Consider the following 23,384-nt stretch of genomic DNA (forward strand, 5'->3'; position numbering starts at 1 on the left):
GAAAGAATGTAACAGCATACAGTTACTGTTTTTTGTATCCTAATTATGTAACGCCGTTACATGTAGTCCGTTACTCCCCAAGGCTGGGTATACATTAGAAACCTGGGCCTTGGTGAAATTTGCTCATTAAAATGAAGCACTTTTGTATCACTATAGTGACCTCCTGTGCAAAAAAGTGTAAAGTGAAACAGAAATGATTTGACCATTTGGTGTGGCTGTATTGGGGTAGTCATGAAAAGCCTTCCCAAAAGACATATAACAGCATCACAGTTTATTTTCCATACATAACAATATCTCCCTCACACTGTTAACCCAGTTAACCCTCACTCAGCAACTGCACTGCTCTGACATTTTGGTGTAAGGCCTCCCTCTGGCCTCCAGACCTCTGCAGGACAAGAGTATGATTGATTCAGATAAAAGCACCAGACAATCTGACCCATTGATTTCTGCCTGACAAGATCTTCTCATTTATTCTCAATGTGCTGCTTTCTGCCCTAAAGCCTAGTTTTTGGCAGTATTTGTCGTGCAACTCGAAAAGTAAAGGTCAGATTTGTATGGAATTTTTCCGAGAGGTACAGTAGGTTACGGGTTTAGGTTACATAGTGTATCAGATTTTGGTGGTAATCTGGATCCTAGAGTTTTTTGTTTTAAACTGTTGTTAAACTTCAGAGGTGTATTGACACTGTGGGAAAGAGAGCAGCCTTGCACTCTCAAAGTGTGGTCTCTTGTCATTTTGTTACCCCAAACCTACACTACCCTTCAAAAGTTCACATTTTTTGTGTTTTCCAAGAGTCACACTTTTATTCATTAAAATAGTTGCAAAATGAATAGAAAATATAGTCAAGACATTGACAAGATTAGAAATAATGATTTTTATTCCAAATAATAATTTTGCCCTTCAAACTTTCGTCAAAGAACCAGCAAAACTGTTTTCAGCCGTGCTAACATCATTGCACAAGGGTTTTCAAGGGTTTTCTAATCATCAATAGCCTTCTAACGTGATTAGCAAACACAATGTACCATTAGAACACTGGAAATGGGCCTCTATACACCTATGTACATATTCCATTAAAAACCAGACGTTTACCACATTAACAATGTATAGAGTGTATTTCTGCATTCCTTCAAAAAATAAGGACATTTCTAAGCAGTGTTGGGCATCTTACTTTAAAAAGTAATTAGTTAGTTACTAAGTTACCACATTGTAAAAGTAATTAGTTACTCAGAAAAGTAACTGACGTTATTTTTTAATGTTCTATAACGCTATTACATTCTATAACATCCTATATAACGTCAAAGGTGTTTATAATAACTGAATGAAGAATAAAAACACTATATATAGTATTTTAGAACATTTGATATTTATTTAAGCTTATTTGAAAACAAGTGCTTCATAAGGTTTGCGCTGCGTGAGGCTGACGTGGATAAACTCTTTTTCCCCGGGCATAGTGTGCATATTACATACACATTCTTCCTTTGACCTCAGTAGGCAAGAAGTAGTGTCGGTACTTCCACTTTGGAAACACTACGTTTCCCTGGCTCGTCGCCATTGTCTCTGTCTTAGAGCGTACAGTGAGACAATGTGAGCAGGGCAAGCGTCCGCCCAGCCAATCATCATCACATTTGCAACGGTGTCGTCATCACTCATCTCCACCCCTGCTCTCTCCCTGCAGCTGATGTGAGGCTGTCAGAAAGCCCGACACTGCTGCGCTTCATTCGACCAAATTATAGTAACTCAAGTAATGCACCACTTTACATTTTCAGTACCAGTAACGGCGTTGCAACGATAGGAAAAGTAATTATTAATTAGATTACTCCGTTACTTAAAAAAATAACACTGTTAGTAACGATGTTATACTTAAACGCCGTTACTCCCAACACTGTTTCTAAGTGACCTCAAACTGACCCCAAAGTGTACATGGACTATGATGATGTGGTGTGAAGCTTTACAGTCTCATTTGAAAATCATCATCAGAGAAACCACTCAGAAAGCAAAAAGCTCAGTCAAGTTGATATTTGCTTTTAAGCAATCCTGAATCCATATCTGGATCACCAGCATATTGCCATATTTTCTTGCTTGGGCCATAAGCTACACGCAGTCGCTCACTGTCTACTGCTTTATCCTCCACAGGAGCAGGGGGGGTTGGCTCCAGTCCCAGCTGATGTTGTAATGATTTTAAAGGATAAACTGACTGAACCCAAAATGAGCAGAACTCCATTGTTTGTTTTTAGAAAAAAGGAGGAACTCATTTATGCTACTATTTATGCTACAGTTAAAATGCTGCAAATGTGATTCATTTCAGCTTATGTTCTGCCATCACAGTTTTTACAGGATGCATTTGAAACTCTATGCAGTTCACCACCAAAAAACTGATTTTCTATATGTGGCTTGTGATATATTTTTACTATGTCTCCATTTCTAGGTGACACGTCCTTTAAGTTACACAAAGCGGCAGTTTGATGTTGAAGAAGAGGATGTTGACAAACTGGCGCTGAGGTCAGCCAGCAGCTGTTGTTGGAGACATCAGGATCACTGCTGAACTTTGTGTTGTTAAGTGCATCTGCTGTGTTTTCACTGTTTTCTTGTGGGTTGGGTTCAGAGTGGATCTGTGGAATGCCAGCAACCTGAAGTTTGGGGATGAGTTCCTTGGAGGCGTGCGGGTTCCTCTGCGAGTCCTGGGTCAGGTTGGAGTTCATGATGCATGGTGAGAGCAATATCGCTGACCCAACAAATCATCTACTTTTTAGTGTGAAGTAAATGTTTTTAACACTGTACATAAATACAATTTTACTGGGTTTTTACCTCCTTATTTCTTATATTGGCTATTTCTCCACTATATGTCACAAGATAGCTTTAGCTATATAAATATATAAAACAATAAAATACTGTAAATAACTTTAAAAAAAAACATTTATACATTTTGTAAAAAATGTACACTGTAAATAACTCACATTATAAGCGTATAAACAAAATTGTTAATGTTATGATTATATCATTATCTGCTCCAGCACGAGTCACTTTTTGTGTGTGTCGTGTGAAACCAAGTCATGGCAGTTTCACGCAACTGTGCAGTGATGACTCCGCCCACGTTGAGTAGGTACTATATTGTAGTGCAGTGCTTTAAGTGGAAAAAAACTCCCCTTATACAACTGTTGCCAGGTAAATTAGGCGGTGGGCGTTCGGTTCCAACAGATTATTAACGCTCACATAGAGTGGTCCTGTTGCACATTTATGTTAGTTATGGAGTTCTACTTACATACATTAACTTGTTTTTATGGTCAAAAACCTCCTAGTTTCTGTAAACGAGCTGATAGAAATCCCACTTTTCTAATGCTGTTCCTCAGCCACGATATTTCAGACTGAACTCTCAAACCCAGAAGACAGAGTGTGTTGTGATTGGCCAGCCAGCGCAGAGGCTTCCTAACTGTCTTGTGATTGGCCAGTACCCGGAAGTGACATATTCAGCACACCAGCTCTCAGAAGCGCAGATTTGTAATCTATGATACATGTTTTTTCTTGTTCAGGTACTTTCTCCAACCGAGGGAAAATGGTGGGAGGTCAGTGAAGGTGGATGAGCTCGGCTCTCTACGCTTAAACATCATTTACACTGAAGACCATGTCTTCCCGACGGAATATTACAGCCCTCTCAGAGATCTGCTGCTGTTCTCTGCGAAAGTAGAGGTACAGTCTGTGTATATGAATGTGCCATAGCTCTGCTCAGACATACTGTCCTGGATGCTTCTTTACTCCTTGTCCTTTCTGCTACAGCCTGTGTCGGCGTCCACCGCTCACATTCTGGGGGAGGTGTGTCGAGAGAAGCAGGAGGCCGCCATTCCCCTTGTGCGTCTCTTCCTGCATTACGGCAAGATCGTGCCTTTCATCAGCACCATCGCTCAAGCTGAAGTCAACCGCACACAGTGAGTGCCTCAGTGTCTCAATGTTTTCCCTTTAAACAGCAGCAGAAATCAACTTAGGCAATAACTGTGCAGCTTTAACCTTGTTGAAAATAATTTGAGGGGATTTCGTCAATGTACAGTTAGTCAATATATTTTATCAGTCACAGATTAAACATTATGTTTACTGGCTATTATTATGAGCAGCGATTTCCAAAGTGTGGGCGGCCGGAGGTACAGCAGGTGGACCTTGCAGTCATTATTATTATTATTTTATTTATTTATTTATTTATTTTAAACATTTACAGAACAATACAAAACAGCACAATAGCACACTAAGGCACATATAATAAAACAAAAAGAACAAGATTAAAAGATGACTTGTAATAAGGCATAGTCGGTATAGCACATGGTTTATCTATACTTAATCAAATAAAGGACAACACAAAAGAAACAAAACTAAAAAGACCAACAATAAAAGAGGAGAAGGGCACCTCTCAGCGTTTAAGTAGCAGTATTGTCGTGAAGTTAGCCGGCTCTCATGTACGAATTCAGACGGCTAAAAAGGAGATGTTTTCCTCGTACTACGCTAGGTTTTCGCCTAGTGATAAAGGAAAATTAGGAAACTACTTGGAAATTCACCTTGGTGAATGGGATACAGCTTGATAAGACATATGCTCCGCTGAATGGATTAATGACGAGACGAAGTGGCCCCATCTGCAGTGGCCAGATATCCACTCGTACCTGATCGACACTCCGAGTCTTTATTCCAAGGAGAACTTAAAGTCTTACACGACTGGATGCTTACAGATAAGTTACTGACAATCATGTCCAGGACATACTATTACATGATTACAATCTAATCAGGACCAGAGTACATTAGCTTCTAAGCTACGGTAGTTTGACTTAAACCTGAGTTTAATTACGCTGTTGCTCTCAAACAAAGTTTTTTAACATCGTTATGCATTGTAATCCTTACTTCATTCATGTTAGCTTGTTACCTGAGGCCAAAAATAATTATAATAATAATGCATTATATTTGGAGGCGCCTTTCATGAAACTCAAGGTCACCTTACAACAACAACAAAATAATAATAACAACAATAACAACAATGAGGAGAGATTTAGAGGGAGTAGGCCTGTTTAAAAATGTGGGTTTCAGATGGGTTTTGAAGATGGGGAATGAGACAATTTTCCTGATGCCGGGGGGGAGGGAGTTCCAGAGGCGGTTGAAGGCTCTGGCCCCCATGGTGGTCAGACGGGCAGGAGGCGCAATAAGGCTGATAGATGAGCCAGATCTGGGTGTCTGGGAAGGGGTGTTGATGTGAAGGAGGCCAGAGAGGTTATAGATGGCCTTGAAGGTGTGAAGAAAAACGAACTTAACGTTAACTGATATGGAGTGAGCACTGCAATTGTTTGCTTCTTTTATCATTTGCTTGTTCCAGTCGCTCCTCCTGATGTCTTGCAACCAAAGACGTCTCCGGTTAGTCTTGAAAGGGCTGCAACTCTGTATCCGGCAAAACTTCAGGCTTTTGTCTTGTTTGTTAAAACGATTTGTGCAACCAACAGCACAACAAGACATGTTGTTGTGTTGCTCACAACAGCGCTTTCTGCACCCTACATGCGCAGTAGAGAGAAGGTGACGTGTGCGTGACGTAGTCTGCAAAGGGGTCTATAGCCTGGGAGTTAGAATAAAGGAGCCTAATCCAGTTGAGAAAATGCCCATTTATGCCATATCTTTGAAGGACCTCAAACAGGTAGTGCCACTCCACCTTGTCAAAAGACTTCTCAGCATCTAATGACAGAATAGCAATGTCGATACATCCAGTTTTTTCAAAAAACTATTTCAAGAACACGTTGTATATTGTGGAAGCCTTGTCGTCCCATCACAAAGCCGTGCTGGGTTCACCATTTTTCCAAAGCTACGTCTAACTGTCTAGAGAATACCTTATACAAAACTTTTAAGATCATTATTGAGGAGTGCGATTGGTCTATATGATCCACATAAGGTAGATGTTTTCCCTGAAATTCCCTAAAAATTGTAATCTGATTAATCACAGGGTCGCTGTGCATTAATCACGATTGATTATCATTTGTAAATATGCCATCTTTATATTGTTGTAGGAACAGAAAGATAAATAAAATATGTGAAAATATAAATGTAAAGAACAATAAAATACTGTCAATAACTTAAAAAAAAATATATATAAATTTAGTAAAAAATATATATACATTACATTGTAAAGAACACACATTATAAGACAATATAAATATATAGAAAAATAAAATATTGTAAATACCTATAAAAAAAACTTATATAAACTCACAGTAAATAACTCACATTATAAACTTGTCAGCTGCTGTTCAAGTCTGTGTCCCTGTTAGTTAGACAAAGTAACTGTTCAGTAACAGCAGTCATTTACTGTTAATGTTAGGATTATATCATTATTTGTGCCAGCAGCACCACTTATCCCTTTCTTTCTTTCTTTCTTTCTTTCTTTCTTTCTTTCTTTCTTTCTTTCTTTCTTTCTTTCTTTCTTTCTTTCTTTCTTTCTTTCTTTCTTTCTTTCTTTCTTTCTTTCTTTTCTCACTACCTGATTGATAACTCCACTTCACTTTCCTTCATCTTCATTTCCACATTTCCAGCAGAACGATAACTTCGCACAGGTTGTTTACGGGGATGCGGCTGGTCACTGCACATTTTTCATACATTTCCGTAAAAACAGCCCTCAGGCTCCGAGTGTCGGGGGTTTCCTATCGGCTCGGGCCCCAAGCAGTTGCCTGCCTTGCCTGTTCACAGGCTGCGTGTCTGTCCGTGGCGCAATGACACTGAGAAAATGCGTTAATGCGTTAAAGAAATGACCACGTTAATTCCACATCCTCCTTCGCTTCCTCAGCTCCACAGCTATTCCCAACACATTTGGGAATAGCTTCTCAGGTTGGAGACTAAAAATCCCTGGAGGTTTTACAGTTGGATCCCAAACTACTTTGGCTAGATTGACAGTCTGAAAAAACGTGTGTAATACTACTACTACTACTACTACTACTACTACTACTATAATAATAATATACACAAAAGTACTTATAAATCACATGCTTCACAAGTACATTAACATGTACAATGTAAATTCAAATGTAGATCTTAAGGAAAAACATGTTAAACAAACACTCAACATAATGAAGCACTAAAATCCTTTGACTGGTAGTGTATATAATTTACGCTGAGTAGTAAATGACTGTTTATTTTTTAAGTCTGGTCGCTGTCTTATTTTGAGACTCAAACAGTTTTAGTTTGATGCTGAAATTCCATTGTCTTCCATTGTCTTCCAGGGATCCAAACACCATTTTCCGTGGAAACTCGCTCACTTCTAAGTGCATTGATGAGACAATGAAGCTAGCAGGAATGCCCTATCTCCAAGACACCCTGAAACCCATCATTGATGAGGTATACCACTGCCTTTCTCTTTACTCAGTCTTTCAGTCTGTGATGAGGTTTCCATAGATATAGTAGTAGATGGTTTTAAGTATTATTAATTGGTTTTAGAGCTGAAAATCATGAAAACTGAATCATTTTGGCTTGTGAACAAAACAAGACATTTGAGAACATCGTCATTTCCAGGTTTGACAAACACTGATCAACACTGATTCATTTTTATTTTATTTTTTTTAATTTTGACATTTTATGGACCAAATGATTTATCGATTAATCTTGAAAATAATCAACAGATTAATCAATTACAAATTTATGCATCAGGTTTATGTGGGCAGAGCTGTTCATCTTTGGATAAATAAGCTCCAGACTACAAACTTAAAGCACTAGTTTGTTCGAGCTGCTGTACAAGCATGGCAGACTGTGTTGTAGAACAACCCTAAAGTACATCTAAAAGGCTTATTAGTACATTCACTTTCTGCCAGTAAACCCTCCTCATTATTAGACACTGGGCCTTTAACTCGACCCACTGGTGTCACCTTAAAATATATTTTTGGAAATCAGTTGTCAATGAATAATTGTGTGTGTTTTGCTGTAAATCTTCATAGATCTGCACAGAACATAAATCCTGTGAAATTGACCCTATCAAACTAAAAGAGTCAGATAACCTGGACACAAACAGGGTAAGAAAGATGAGCAAATGTTTGTGTGTGGTTGCTGTGTGTGTGTTGTCTTCTAACACCTTTGCCCCGCTTCTCCTCCCCCACCTCACCACTTCAGGAAAACCTTCGTCAGTATGTTGACCGAATTTTCAACGTCATCACCACCTCTGGCGTTCGCTGTCCCACCGTCATGTGTGATATCTTCTTCTCCTTGAGAGAGTCTGCTGCCACCCGTTTCCAAGGTAACTCTCGTTCTGAACAAATCCCACCCTCAGGGATAATTATATACCTTCAGAATGCATGCGGTATATATACCATTTTCATTGCCCAAAAGGTACAAAATGTTCCAAAGCAGTTAATGGTAAATGAATGTGCCATTTCTTCAATGTTCCCCTAAATTTTCCTTATTTTCTGAGAGTGCATAGTTCTCAGAAAATGCAAATACAATGACGAATGCAAAAAACACAATGACATTAACTGAAAACACCACAACATTAACTGAAAACACAATGACAAACACAGAAAACACAATGACATTACCTGAAAACTAGGCTGTCAAAAGATTTCCATTTTTATCAGATTAATCCCAGGGTAGTTGTGGATTAATCACGATTAATTGCCGTTCGTAAATATGCCAGACAATTTAAATGTTCTCTTTATATTGTTGTAGGAATGGAAAGATAATCAACTTTTTAATCATTTCAATCCTTATATATGGGACTCTGGAGGCCCTATCAGTCGGCAAAATGTGACTCCGTCATGTTTTTGTGATCCTCCTCAGTCTAAGTACAGGAGATAAAACACGCGATGTTGACTTCCGCACTCATTGGGACGTCACAATGCGCTGAATTCCTGGAATTGTTGTCTCGTGGAGCTCTGCTTTGTCCGTAAAACGTGCAAGAGTGCTGGAGAGGGCAATCGTATCCGAAAACCGAAAAGTTCTATTCTTGGCTCCACAGTGCAGCACAGAGTCCTACACAAACTTCCAGCCTCAGAGGATTTATCTGTCCAGTGGATGAATGGTGGACCTTAAGCGATACTACTAGAGCAAGCCTTCTGAACAGGCTTTGGCAGGGTGATTGAACTGCTAACCCTAACCCTTGTGGTATTTTGACCCAAGCATGCCACAGACATGTTCATTAGAACACCAGGGAACAAGGTTCACTTGTAGGAATAAGCTATACTATGTCCCCTTTAAAATAAAAAACCTACACAAACTTAGGAAAAAATATACATTACACTGTAAATAACTCACATATAAACACACAGCATATATAAACTTAAAAACAAAATATAAAGTATAGAGTATATAGTATAGTTTTCTTGGGGGTCCTAAACCCACAGCAGGCCATTCCTGATTACAAAACTGCTGGCTGCCATTTCACTATATATCCCTTTTTTTTCTCTGCTCTCAAGTTGACCAAGATGTACGATACACAGCAGTGAGCAGCTTCATCTTCCTGCGATTCTTCGCTCCAGCCATTCTCTCTCCAAATCTTTTCCATCTTCGGCCACATCATTCGGTGAGTCACACATTTAAAAACGTAAACAATCAGCAGCCTACATGTCATTCAGTCAGTGTGATGTACTGTATGGGTTCGAAATCTTTCACATATATTTAGGTGCTGTGTTTGATGATTTCACATTATAGCGCCCTGTTTGCTATTATCAGTTAACAGATTTTTGTTGGGTAGTGGGGAAGTTTATCTCTCTATTTATCTGGGAAATCAATACCTAATTTAATTTATTTCTTAGGATCCCGCCACCTCCCGAACGCTGACCCTCATCTCAAAGACGATCCAGACTTTGGGAAGTCTTGCGAAATCTAAATCTGTGAGTTTCTGTTTTCAGTCCTGAGAGTTAACTGGGTTTCAGCTGTATTCCATTGTTTTCACAACTTGCTAATACTTGTCTCTTATTATGTCTTCTATTCCTTTCCAGGCCAATTTCAAAGAGTCTTTCATGGCTGCGTTTTATGACCACTTCAATGAGCAGAAATATGCAGATGCTGTGAAAAATGTGAGTATTAGGTTTCTTTCCTGCATGTGTATATATATTTTTTATATTTTGGGACACATGATTAGATATTGTTTTTGTTTTACACATAGTAGATGGACTTGTATGCAATGTAATGAAAAATGATTTTGAAAAGAACCCAATGAGGGATAGAGGAATGTCGGAGTAATGTATGATAGTGAAGAAAATCTTTACCCACAGCAAATTTAATTTTGATAAATGATACTGTTTACTTCCCTCTGCAGTTTCTGGACCTGATCTCCACCTCTGGCAAATGGGATCAGAAGAGTATCGAAACACCAATCACGCTCAAAGAAGGGTATGGAACCAGTTTACTGTTCATTAATACCAGTGGAAATAAAGTTAAAGTTAAAGTCTTTGTTAGAAAGACGTAAAAATCCCACACATGCATTACAGAGGAGTCTGATGTATTTAGCGACAGCTCTGCTGAAAGTCAGCGATTACAATCCCATCCGCCTTAATTTGGCTATGTAATCTGAGGCTCACGTTCTGCCTCAATGGAAGACTTTAAGTATCTCGGTTCAAGAGTGAGGGGGAGGCTCACAGGCATATTGAAAAAATAAAATCATCTTTTTAAGACTTCCGTCATATTTCTCTCACACATTGTTTTTCCAGGTTTATGATAAAGAGAGCACAGGGAAGAAACCGCTTTGGAATGAAGAACTTCAAGAAGAGATGGTTTCGCCTCACCAACCATGAGTTTACATACCACAAAGCCAAAGGTAAGCTTCACATTTCTAAAATCTTCTCACAGTTATATCTGTGTGTGCGTGTGTGTGTGTGTGTGTGTGTGTGAGAGAGAGAGAGAGACAGAGAGAGAGACAGCAGGAGGCAGAACTTTTTACCGATATTTGATTTGCCGATGTTGTCCAACACTTAATTTCCAATTCCGATATCAACCGATGCCAATACCGATATATACAGGCTTTTTTCCCACACAACTTATTTTAGGTCACATCGTGTATCTCCTGTTGATGCCAAAGGTGCTCATTACTAGGGCTGCAACAACGAATCGATAAAATCGATACAAATCGATTACTAAAAGCGTTGGCAATGAATTTAATTATCGATTCGTTGAGTCGTGAGATTAATACGTCACTCCTAGGCGCGGAACTGTTTACAGATGCCGACTGTTTCATGCCGGTTCATGCACGCCCACAGCGAGCCTTGTGTGCGCGCGAATAGTCGAGCGAATAAGCGGTGCGGGAAAGTTTTAGAGTGAGCGACAACTTATATTTTTGACTTGAAACATGGTGGAGTCGGAGAAAACCGTTCAGCCGAAATCTTCTAAAATGTTGGAACACTTTACCATTCATGACCCTAAAAAGTGTGTTAGCTGCAATCTTTGCAAGAGCGAAATGGCATGGCACGGGAGAACCACGGTGATTAACCAGCGACTAAAAAGAAAACATGTCGGAGTCCTCCGTGACAAGGAAGGGAGTAAGGAAGTAAGGACATGTAGCATTAGTCTCTCATGTTTCCCGTTTAGTGGGTTAATTTATTAATTATTCAGCTTTACAAACATGAACAGTTTATTAAACTAACAATAGCATTAGCTGGTGTGTGTGTGTGTGTCTCTTTTTTTCTTCTATTTTAAAACGAGTTTACATACTACTATGATGTAATAATGTAATGAGTAAGTTTCAAGTGTACATTTTCTGTAGTAAGCAGGTGAGATTCAAGTGAGGTAGAATATTATGTCGTCAGACAGGGTCAAAATCAACATATTAAATATACTTTAATTAGTATAAAAAAATACATGTTTACTTCTACTCAACCCTGTGTAAAGTAATTAATTAAAATTATTATTTTTTTAAAATCTCTAAATGTATGTATATCATACATTGTATGTTTTTTGTGTTATTCCAGTAAGGTTTGATTTTTTTTTATCATTTAATATCACTTTTTGATAGCTCAGAGACGTTGGAGCAATAAACTGTTGTTTTTACACTTTCGTCTGTGAATTTGAAATGTTCCGTTTTTGAATAAAGATGTGGCAATTACAAATGTTTCTTTTTTATTAACCGATTCATCGATTAATCGAAAAAATTATCGACCGATTAATCGATTATTAAAATAATCGTTAGTTGCAGCCCTACTCATTTCTGCCACCTACAGAGTGCCAGGCTTTACTTACCCCTGCCAGGCTAAGCGGTGTGTGTTTATTTATTTAAAATAGATTTTTTTTTATACACCACAGATGTGCCCCCATGTAATCTGCGAGCACTTCCTTCTCCAGGTGCCGATTGAAACTCAAGTCACACTATCAAATACGTCATTATTACGGTTACATTGTTCTTGTCAATAAATATGTTATATATATTTAGGGATGCACCGATTATTCAGCGGCCGAAAAATTCTCCACCAATAAAAGTGTTCCAACAAGATGTGAGTACACTGTGGAACAGCACATATTAAATGCAGGAAAGTCTCTTTGCACAAAAGCGAAACTTGGCTGCATACGGTGCAGATTATGAACTCCCCGCGACAGAACTCTCTTCTCTCTCTCTTTGAGCAGTTAACTAAAGAGATCAGCTCATCTGATGCATCTGTTATTCCCTTAATTACAGCGCTGAAGCGTCTTCTACACAAAGATTGAGACCACGGAGTGAAAACAATGAAAAGTGCTCTTAAGAGTCTGTCAACACGTTTTACTTAGATATACTCAGATTCCCTGCCCATCGCGACTGTACTCGATCCTCGTCATAAAGATAATTAAAAATCCCCATGTCTGATGCGTGTCCTTTTCCTTCTAGGTGAGGGAGCTCTGTGCAGCATCCCCATAGAAAACATCCTGGCTGTAGAGCGGCTGGAGGAGGAGTCTTTCAAAATGAAAAATGTGAGGACTCCCTTATACTCCCTATGAAGTCTTTGGATAGAGGTTTACCCAGTCAATCAGCCTACAGATTATTATATTATACAGAAATTCACAGATCTTGAGCCAGTAGTAGCCTGTGGTTGTGATGCCTGTTGTGAGTAGATTCATGCATAGATTCTCCACAGGTATAGTTGCTAATGGCTAGTAGCACGCCTTGTACAAATTATGGGCCAATGGCTATATTTGCTCAATTAAAGGATGAAAATATGTGCATGTGATTCAAGGTTATTGTATTTATCACTCAAGCCATATCCATAAAAAATGCAGTACGGAAGACAATATTGCATTACCAGGATGAGTTTGAAGTAGACACAATCACAAAACAAAGTGACACATGTACAAACTGTTCATTTCACCACATAAAGACAAGGAGTGCAATCAAGAGCTTGGGTTAATATACTGCAGTTTTAAAATAAATAACAGTCAATAAATAGATGAGCTTGTAGCTTGTGACTACAGGTTTTTCAAAGTGTGATTTCTTCTGATGATTAATAACTGGAACAACTGTTCAAAGACTGCATGTATACAGGAGTGTACAACAACAGGCCTTGTTGAGCTTAAAAGGAGCAGTTCACAGATGAATGAAGGGCTCTTTTCATTTTCAGCACTTCTGCAAACACACATACAGTAAACTAACCAAATGCTTGCTGCTGCTATCAGTTTTGTGTCTTTTTGATATTGTTATTGCAAAATACGTGGAATATCATTACATTGGCTAAAAAAAAATTCATTTCTGAAATGAAATACATTCTGGGGGGAATGTAGTACCATCTACTTTTCCTTGCTTCAACTTATCAGCTTTTAAAAATCTACCATCAGTTGGACATCTGCTTTTGAGGGTCTAATACAGTAATTGGTCAGAATCTCTCCTGGTGGTATTTAGATGCTCCCCTCATTCCCTCACTCACTGTCCCCCCCCTCCAGATGTTCCAGGTTATTCAGCCAGAGAGGGCGCTCTACATTCAGGCCAATAATTGTGTGGAGGCTCGTGACTGGATTGACATCTTGACAAAGGTCAGCCAGTGCAACCGCAAGCGCCTGAGCACCTACCATCCCTCAGCATACCTCAATGGCCACTGGCTCTGCTGCAAGCTGTCTGCAGACACAGCTCCTGGGTGTACGCCCTGCACCGGGTACATGACTCAGTCACAATAATCCAGCATCAGGTGCGTTCCCTCTGTTTCCACTCACTTATTTTTCTGTGTGCCTGTTTTTTTCAGCAGCCTTCCAGCAAATATTCAGCTAGATGTGGACGGAGACAGAGAAACGGAGAAGATTTATTCCCTGTTCAACACATACATGACCAAACTGATCAAGATGCAAGGTGTGTATATGTATTGTAACAAGCAACAAGTAGAGTCTTGAACTGATGCTTTACAACTCCTTTAATTCTGTTAATTAAATTCCAATACATCATCTCAAGTCACTGTACGCAGACAACATCATGCAGAGCAGAGAAACCAACAATTCACACAATGGGCAAGCACTAGGCATCAGTGGAGAGAAAAGAAATCTCTGACAGAACCAGACTCAAAGATGTTCAGCCATCTGCCTCGACCGGTTGGGGTGAAAGAAAAAATGGGGAGAGAAAGGACAAGAGGGAGATGAGGTAGAGACAGAAGAAAGAGACCATGAGCAGATGTAACTGTGTCAAGTTATAAGTGTATACAGGACAGTTAGAGTCTGATGACATTTGACTGAAAGACTGTGAAAACTATAAAAGGTATACATTAGCCAACATAAATGTTGCAGAATGCTCTGTCAAAATACACCAGTCAACTTAATACCCTCATGTCAACCCTGCAACAACACAATGACAGCAGTATCCGCCTTATATTTGCATTCTTTATTCGCAAATCTTCTTTCTTCTTGGTTTTGTTCCTGAGTTTGGATGAGTCACTCTGTGACAGGTCACGATGTCTCTCAGTTCAGCTAGAACCTCTGAAAAATGATGCATTTATCATGCAGATGCGTCACAGCAATGCGACGTGGGATGTCCAATTTGTCCAATGATTTATCAAATAGCTGACGATTAATTTAGTAATCGATTAATAATCGATTACTAAATTAATCGTCAACTATTTTGATAAGGGATGCACCGATTGCCATTTTTGGGGCCGATTCCGATTTCTGATTTTTCAAGAAGTTTGACCTGCCAATACCGATTTTAGCCGATTCCGATTTCAATTTTTTAAACCACTTTACAGCATACTGAAATATATATATTTTTGCATATTTTCTTTAATATAACATTTTAACATAGAAATACAATCAGTTCACATCCAATATACCCGCGATGCGGGTGCATTTTGATCGGCTTATCAAAATCGTAATATTCTGTCTAATCGGCCGGTCACTGATTTCGGCTGATCACGTGACAATCGGCGGATTTCGATCACTGGCCGATTAATCGGCCATAAATTTGATAATAGATTCATCGTTTTTGAAGCTTTTTCTTTATTAAAACAAGATTTCTGATTGTTTTAGCTTCTTAAATGTGAACATTTTCTTTGTTTCTTTGATCCACATAACAAATAAATCATTAAAACTGAATCAATTTGGTTTGTGGACAAAACAAGACATTCAAGAACATCGTCATTTCCAGGTTTGACAAACACTGATCAAGGACATTTTATGGACCAAACGATTAATCGATTAATCGTGAAATTAATTGACAGATTAATTGATTACAAAAATAATTGTTACTTGCAGCTGCAGTGGTAATACCTGATACCTTTCCACTGGTTTGCTAACTGCCATAAAAACCTAAAGTTTAGGAACAAATTCTGGTTCTGGCTCAGAATTCCACCTAGTGAAGTAGGTGACCAAAAATGGTAGTAAAGATGAAGGAATACAATAGATGGAAGTACTCAGCATTTTCTGTGGAAATCCATTTTTCATGTTGTGTCTTTGTCTCTGACTGACTGTGCTGCAGAGGCGTGTGGCAGTAAATCTGTGTACGATGGGCCTGAAGAGGAGGAGTACTCCAGCTTTGTCATCGACGATCCTCAGCAAACCTACAAAACCCTGAAGCTGATCGTTTCAGCTGTGCAGACCTTGGAGCAGCAGCACACCAAGTACAAACGGGAAAAGTTTAAGAAGACCAAGATTGGCAGCCAGTATGTGGTTTGCATTTAATCTATACTTTTAAGTCAGATTGAGTTTTTTCGTATTGTATTGTTTCTAATCATAAATTGTAGTTCAAGACTGACCAGCAGGTGGTACAGTGGTCCACAATTGCCTCTCATCTCTTGTATGCATAAATGATGCTGGAGGTTCAGTGTTATTGTAGTATTGGATAAAATGTAATAAGACAAGTTAGAATAAGGTGATAAAAACAATAATTACAATATATGATTTTATTTTTATTTATTATTTAACCTTTATTTAACCAGATAAAAGACCCATTGAGATCAAGATCTCTTTCTCAGGGGTGAGCTAGCCAAGAAACGCAGCACCATCAAAAGTTAAATAAGAAACAGGGAAGGCAACATTTACAAAACTAACATTGAAATATAAAAGTGCAACTAGATAAACATAAAGTTTAAGAACATAGACACTGTTATGATAGCTGAGCTATCATGGCAGAGCAGATATTCACAAAAAAAGGATTCACAACTGGAAAGAAGCACCAAAATGTGACTGAATGCACCTCTTAGGTCATTCTTTTGAAAAATCCCATTAGCCACGTACATTTCAAAATGGCAATCAGAATTGAATATCCTGGGCTGATTTCAGTGACTTTGGATTTTCTAAAATAATGAACAAAAGGTTTATTGGCATTACAGATGTGAATGTGAAACATGTACAGATTCTGATGTTCAGGTTATAATTGGTTAGAACATGTTGGATCCCTCACCTGTGGTTCTCCCTAAGGTTTCTACCTTTTTTCCCTGTTATAAGGTTTTTTTTCCATGGTAGTTTTTCCTTACCCTGGTCGAAGGTCTAAGGACAGAGAATGTTACCAACCCTGTGAAGTCTGTGAGACAAACTATGTAACTGTGGGCTATACAAATAAAATTTGATTGATTGGTTAGAACATTTTGTTTGTCGTATGCTATGCTGTGCAAATGATATGTACAGTGGTTAGCAAAAGATTCAGCTCCTCATGAGCAAATACATTGACCATATTAGTACATTTGTAATAAACGTTTTGCTGGAGTAAATGTAAAAGTGAAACGTAAAAGTAAATATTCTGAGCAAATAGAAACAGAAAGAGATATAAAAAGGATTTCTGATTCAGAAATTAGAATTTTTACCTATCAGTAAACACCACAATCACTGAAATTGGCTCAGGAAATGAAATTCTGATGTAAAAGACAGTTTACATCAGATTTATATTTGAAATGTACGTGGCTAATGGGATTTTTCAAAAGAATGACACAAGAGGTATATTGAGTGAAATGTTGGTGCTTCTTTCCAATTGTGAAAGATTTTCCTGGAAAAAATTATCATAACATAAGTGTGAAATAATCACTTAAATAACCAAAAATTCTGTGACTTTCTATAATCAAACAAACACCATGTGTTTCTTCCACAGGGAGCACCCGATCGGCGACAAGAGTTTTCAATGCTACATCCGCCAACAGTCTGAGAGCTCCACCTACTCTATCTAGCCTTTGAAATGCTTTGGACTGGGCAGGACATGTAGATGGATTATTTTTGCAGTGTCTCAATGCACCACGACAACAAAAGACCTCTTATCACCAAGAATGGATAAAGATGAACACTTGTGAAAGGATGGAGGAAATACGACTGAAGGAAATAATCACGCCACACATCTGTTTTGTTCTTTCTGTGATGTGACGACATTTTCACTGGACAGTTTTGACAGTGACCAACATGCACTTTAATTGTCTCCAAATCTGTGGAAGAACAAGCTCATTAAATCAGTTGGATTTGTTTTTTTCTCTGTTATTCAGATGTTTTATTTCACATCTGACAGATCAAACTGAAGAAGGAAAGGACTGTCATTTTTACCCCATTTATTTTTATTGTATCGTTTTATTATTATTATTATTATTATTATTATTGTTATTACTTTTAAATTGTTAAATCATTTTGTCCACAACCTCCTCAGGAAGGCTGTGAAGGTCAACAGAACACAAGAGATTACCAGGACCAAACACAGCCCAAACATGGCTTGATCAAAACTGTATCAAGAATAGAACACTTCACAGACTTCCGCTCCTCCAGATACTGTTGTCCTCGCCTGCACTCTTGCGTTTTTTAGGGACAAAGCGCCGCGAGACAACAATTCCAGGAATGTGTCATTGTGACGTAGCAATGACACTGAAGTCAACATCGTGTGTTTTATCTCCTGTACTTAGACTGAGGCAGAACCACAGAAACATGAGTGAGTCATCTTTTTTCACACTTTGCCGACTGATAGGACCTCCAGAGTCCCAAATATAAGGATTGAAATGATTAAAAAGTTGATTTTGCATAATATGTCTCCTTTAAACGTAATTCCTGTTCAGGATAAAGGAAAAAACATTTTTATTTTCAAATACGAGCAGAAATGAATGGGCACATTTTTTTTTTTCAAACCAAGATGAACAACATTAGGCTGTATTTATTTATCTGAGATAAAGCGGTGGAAGATGGATGATGGATGGATGAATCTTTTCCTGATATACATTTAAAGGGCTAATTTTTTGGGTAATGGAAAACAATTCATACAGTCAGATGATTGTACACATTTGAACATTTTACAAAATTTCAAAATTAAGTATAATTATTATTTGTTGTTGTTCTATCTCTGCCAAAAGAAAATAATATCACCTAAATGTGACACACTGGACCTTTAAGGAAGGGATCACTTGTCGTGTAATAATATATGAATGAATAAATGTATTCCCATTTGAAATGGTTGTGATACTTGTACCTGACGACCAGTAAATTGACTCTAATAAGAGCAGCATATGCAGAAATGATGGAGGCCCATGTTTCTTTCCCTTTGTGTTTGTGGAAAAATTGCAAAATTTATTTCAGCTGTCACAGAAACTGTTTCATTTCTACGGAAGAGGATGAGCCACTTGTTATAAAAAAAAAATCTGAATTCTTGTTTTTGTTTGGTTTTGTGGCCCGAATCTACGGAAGAGGATAAGGGCCACACAGGAAAAAAATTTAGTTCTGACTTTAAACTCTTTCTGAGTGTGAATACAAAATTCTGACTTTATTCTCAGATGAATTCAGAATTCTGAGTTTTAAAATCAGAACTCCTGTGTGGCCCTAATCCTCTTCCGTACTCATCCGTATATTTCAGCTCATTACACTGATGTTTTGTATTTTAAGCTTCACTTCTTGTGATTAATCAAACATGTAAGCCAGTCTTGTGAAATGGATATTGTGTTACTGATTGTGTCGCCCAGTTGGCTGCCTAATACTGTTTTGTGAGTTAGTTCTGTCTTAGTATGTGTAGTTTCAAACTTATTTGTATGTGTTCCACAAGAAACTGCCTGCAATCTGAATTGGTCAGCAGTTCAAGGTACACTGTGGCGTTCATTGTTGTGAATCAGTTGTGTTGTCATTGACATCCATGTTTATTAGCACCTAAAAAGAAAGATTTTTTAAAGCTGCACATGTGAAGTCCAGTTGTAGCCGCAGCAATGGTGGCCTCTGCTGTCATTTTGCTGCTTTTGACCTTTCTATATATACACTTCTCACGAAAAGTTTTGTTTTTTTTCGGTTAATCACCTTGTTAGAGAACAGCATGTACTGAAACATTCAAACGTTTAGAGAAGGTTAACTTAAGTTCACCTCTAAAGGGTATAGTGCATTTTAGGTGCATTCTGAAATTGAATCCAAAAGCCAAACATGCCTAACTTTAAGTGAGTAGTGTATACAGATACATATATACACAGTTCTGTCAATCTCCTCTGATGAAGAGAAGTATGTCTCTCATTCCTAAGAGGGTCATGTTTATTATCATTTCATAGCAGAATGTTGAGCTGAGCTGGTGGGGTCACGGCAGTTACAGTAATAGAAACTCCTTTCTCCGCCTCAAAGCTTTCACATAAATTACTTATGCAATAACTGTGTTTTAGCATGCAATAATATTAGCGATCCCCTCGTCAGATGACCACAAGTTAAAGACACAAATCTGCTGACCATTTGCAGTAAAAAGCCTTTTCAGATGAACACATATTATAAAGGGAGAACATTGTATTTTGTACAAATATCTTTAAAGTATTAAACTACGCCTGTTATTTGTGTACATAAACAGCTGAATGAATGATGAACATGTGATGTGTGTTTTTTCCTGATTAACAAAATGAAACCAACATTAATGCAAAACATTGTCTCTGTGTCCTTTGTCAACTACAGGAAGCACTTATTATTGTGTTATTATTATGTACTCATATGCACAATGATAAAACAAGAATTATGTTTCATAATTCAAAGGCAAATATTTGTGCAGGAGAGGAAAAGAAGCCCAAAGGGCTTATATAAAATCCCCCCTCAATAAAAAAATCACTAAAACAGATTAACTAATAGAAAAGAAACAAAGACACAATTAACAAATAAACAGAGAGTGAAAAATATCCATAAAATGACAAATTAATTTCACTTATAAGAGACAGTATTATTTTGCCTGGATAGAAGATACCTCACCAGACTATTCCTAAACATTTTGCAGAATGATATAAGCTTAAGAGACCTATCTAAAGAGTTCCAGAGTCAGGGGACATGGAATTTGATAAAAGATTTATGACTGGAGGTATGACAAAAAGGTAAATGAAAATTCTTCAGACCGCTCAGCGGAAACCTCGTGTAAAGAGAATTCCCGCTCTCTTCAAATTTTCTCCCGACAACTGCGAAGTGGTCACCCGACAACTCAGCGGGAGTCCCCGACAACTTCAAAGTGTGTATAAAGAGAACGCGTCGGGCTCGCGACAGTGGGAGGTCAGGGTTTAGGCGATTAGCAAATAGCGCGCGATAATTGGCAAATACCGCGGGACTTTTGTTCCCAAAAAAAATGGCGGGGTGAAGGAGGGCGCTGGACACTGTACGTGGAGCACCTCCGAAACCAAGTGCCTGATCAGCATCTGGTCAGAGGACGAGATCCAGAAGAAGCTGGAGTCATCCAGGAACAAGATGGCCTACGTAACAATGCAACAGCGGATGCTGGAGGCCAGCTACGATCGTACAGTCGAGCAAGTAAAGAGGAAAGTTGTAAGCGCCGCGGGTGTCCTGGCGGTGTGTTTAAAGGCGTCCCGACAGCGGGTAATTTCGCCGCTGTTGCGAAAAGCGAAATGTAAAGTGGGCCTAAGAGTGGATATCTGATGATAACAAAAAAAAACTTATGTCTTGTTTGAATGAATTTATACATAAGTAACTGCAAGTGCAGAATGAGTGCAAGGGAGGGGGTAGGGTAAGTGGTAGGACAGAAGATGCTCTCGGAAGAGCTGGGTGTTTGAGAGCTTCTTGAAGATAAAGAGAAGTAGATGGCAGTAGAAACCTGAAGCACCTCTGGGAGCACAGACACCTACTTCCACGCCACCTGGCTCTGCCAGCCGGTTTACTCTTTCTGGACCTCATTATCACAAAGACCCCCACTTATCACCACATCACCCCCGTCCTCCAGCACCTCCACTGGCTCCCTGTGAAACATCGCATCAATTACAAACCCCTCCTGTACACATACATGGCCATTCACAACCTCGCCCCTCCCTACCTGTCTGACCTCCTGAACGTCACCGACCCCACTTGTTCCCTCAGATCCTCCTCTTCCATCCACCTCTCTGTGCCCCCTGCCCGCCTCATCACTATGGGGGGCAGAGCCTTTAGCTGCTCTGCTCCCCAGCTCTGGAACACCCTACCACCTGACCTCCGAAACTGTGACTCTCTCCCCATCTTCAAATCTAGACTATAAACTCACCTGTTCCGGACTGCCTACTCCCTCTAACCTCTCTGCTTTTACCACCCTTACCCTGGATTTCCACCGGGCGCGTTACGGCAGCGGCGCGGTGCGTTGGGAGCCAGCAGTATTCACAGAAGATCACGCGATAATCTCGAACGGACGCTAGTTCACGAGATCCAGCGATAGACTGTGTGCATAAAGGAAACAACAACACAGCTTCTTTTCATTCTCCGACGTGGAAGAACTGTTGATCTGGTGTCATAAATGATTTTATGTTTCTCCACTTCAACAATCAGTCTCTCCTCGTACATTATGACTCTCAGAGACGCTCTGATTAATTGACTGTTGACCTGGTAGCACCGGTCACGGCTTAATGTTGATGTGAAGTTGTGACAGGCTATATGACCTGTGTATTGTGTTTTATTTTGAAAGGGGGGCGGAAATGTTTTACTCTGATTCTGTGGCTCTTTTCCTGTCTGGTGCGAACTGCTCTGTTGGAATTTACAAGGTTCAGCAGCGACAACGGCAAAAATAGAACTGCGACCTATCGATAGCGCTGCGGCGCGGCGAGCCGCTTCTGGGACGCTGCTGAAACGCGCCGCATCGCGTCTGGTGGAAACGCTCTCATTGATTAGAATGGAAGCGATTTGCAATGGCGACCGCGCTGCTGACGTTCCGCGGCCGTTCCGCGTCCAGTGGAAATCCAGGGTTACTCTATGTTATTGTGTTGCCATGGTTTATTTTTATGTGATTTTACGAAAATTCATTTGTGATCTTATATTTTGGATATCTTTTGTGCAAATTTTAACTTATTCTGTCTGTAAAGGGTCCTTGAGTGACCTTAAAGGCACTTTTAAATTAAATGTATTATTATTATTATTATTATTATTATTAATAATAATAATAATAATAATAATAATAATAACCAACACACTATCTTCGGTCCTGGACTGGTCCCACTGCCTCCTGCACTCTGTCTTCTAGAAGATACTTCAGATACCATCATACCTTCCAAATTCAAAACCCCAGTCCTTGTCTCTCTTGCTATCGCTAAGAAAATAGTCACGGGAAAAAAATAAAAAAAAAATAAACATGAAGCACTTTGTAGGCTAGCATCAGTGATTTGAATTTGATGCGGGCAGTTGAGGGTAGCCAGAGGAGCTCAATGAACAGAGGGGTGACATGTGCCCTTTTAGGCTGATTGCAGACCAGACGCACCACCAGACCACCACCACTAGACCATCTGTAGTGGTTACACAGCACAGGTCTGGGGCCTGTTAGCAGGGCGTTGCAGTAGTTAAGGTGGGAGATGACCAAAACTAGGAGTTGAGTAGCTTGTTGAAATACGGTCTGATTTTTCTTATATTGAATAGAGCAAGGCGACAGAAGCAACATGATCTGTAAGGGTCAACTGGTCATCAATCATGACACCTAAGTTTCTTGCTATCTTGGAAGGAGCCAGAGATAGGGAGTTGATATTAATGCAGATATTATGATGTATTGTTGGCTTGGCTGGGAAGACCAGCAGTTCAGTTTTGGAGAGTTTGGAGGTCATGGGCTTTCATTCATGCAGATATGTCAGAGAGACAATCTGAGATTTGAGACCGTGTGGTTGTC

The 23,384-nt window shown here is 39.2% G+C and overlaps 1 protein-coding gene across 1 annotated transcript in view; it reads left to right on the forward strand.

The window, feature by feature from the left end:
- The window catches only part of rasa3 (RAS p21 protein activator 3), a 60,114-nt gene extending 41,729 nt beyond the window's left edge, over nucleotides 1–18,385 (forward strand). The window contains exons 8-24 of the mRNA XM_083900520.1: nucleotides 2,424–2,497; nucleotides 2,601–2,705; nucleotides 3,526–3,682; nucleotides 3,770–3,918; nucleotides 7,225–7,339; nucleotides 7,933–8,007; nucleotides 8,105–8,228; nucleotides 9,403–9,509; nucleotides 9,742–9,819; nucleotides 9,928–10,005; nucleotides 10,248–10,321; nucleotides 10,639–10,745; nucleotides 12,780–12,862; nucleotides 13,826–14,034; nucleotides 14,125–14,225; nucleotides 15,837–16,020; nucleotides 17,442–18,385. Coding sequence (XP_083756646.1) covers nucleotides 2,424–2,497; nucleotides 2,601–2,705; nucleotides 3,526–3,682; nucleotides 3,770–3,918; nucleotides 7,225–7,339; nucleotides 7,933–8,007; nucleotides 8,105–8,228; nucleotides 9,403–9,509; nucleotides 9,742–9,819; nucleotides 9,928–10,005; nucleotides 10,248–10,321; nucleotides 10,639–10,745; nucleotides 12,780–12,862; nucleotides 13,826–14,034; nucleotides 14,125–14,225; nucleotides 15,837–16,020; nucleotides 17,442–17,517 — 1,896 coding nt within the window. The 3' untranslated portion in view covers nucleotides 17,518–18,385. The remainder of the gene's footprint in view (nucleotides 1–2,423; nucleotides 2,498–2,600; nucleotides 2,706–3,525; nucleotides 3,683–3,769; nucleotides 3,919–7,224; nucleotides 7,340–7,932; nucleotides 8,008–8,104; nucleotides 8,229–9,402; nucleotides 9,510–9,741; nucleotides 9,820–9,927; nucleotides 10,006–10,247; nucleotides 10,322–10,638; nucleotides 10,746–12,779; nucleotides 12,863–13,825; nucleotides 14,035–14,124; nucleotides 14,226–15,836; nucleotides 16,021–17,441) is intronic.
- The last annotated feature ends 4,999 nt before the right edge of the window (nucleotides 18,386–23,384 follow it).

This window comes from Microchirus variegatus (assembly GCF_963457635.1).
Source record: "Microchirus variegatus genome assembly, chromosome: 14".
Taxonomy (NCBI): domain Eukaryota; kingdom Metazoa; phylum Chordata; class Actinopteri; order Pleuronectiformes; family Soleidae; genus Microchirus; species Microchirus variegatus.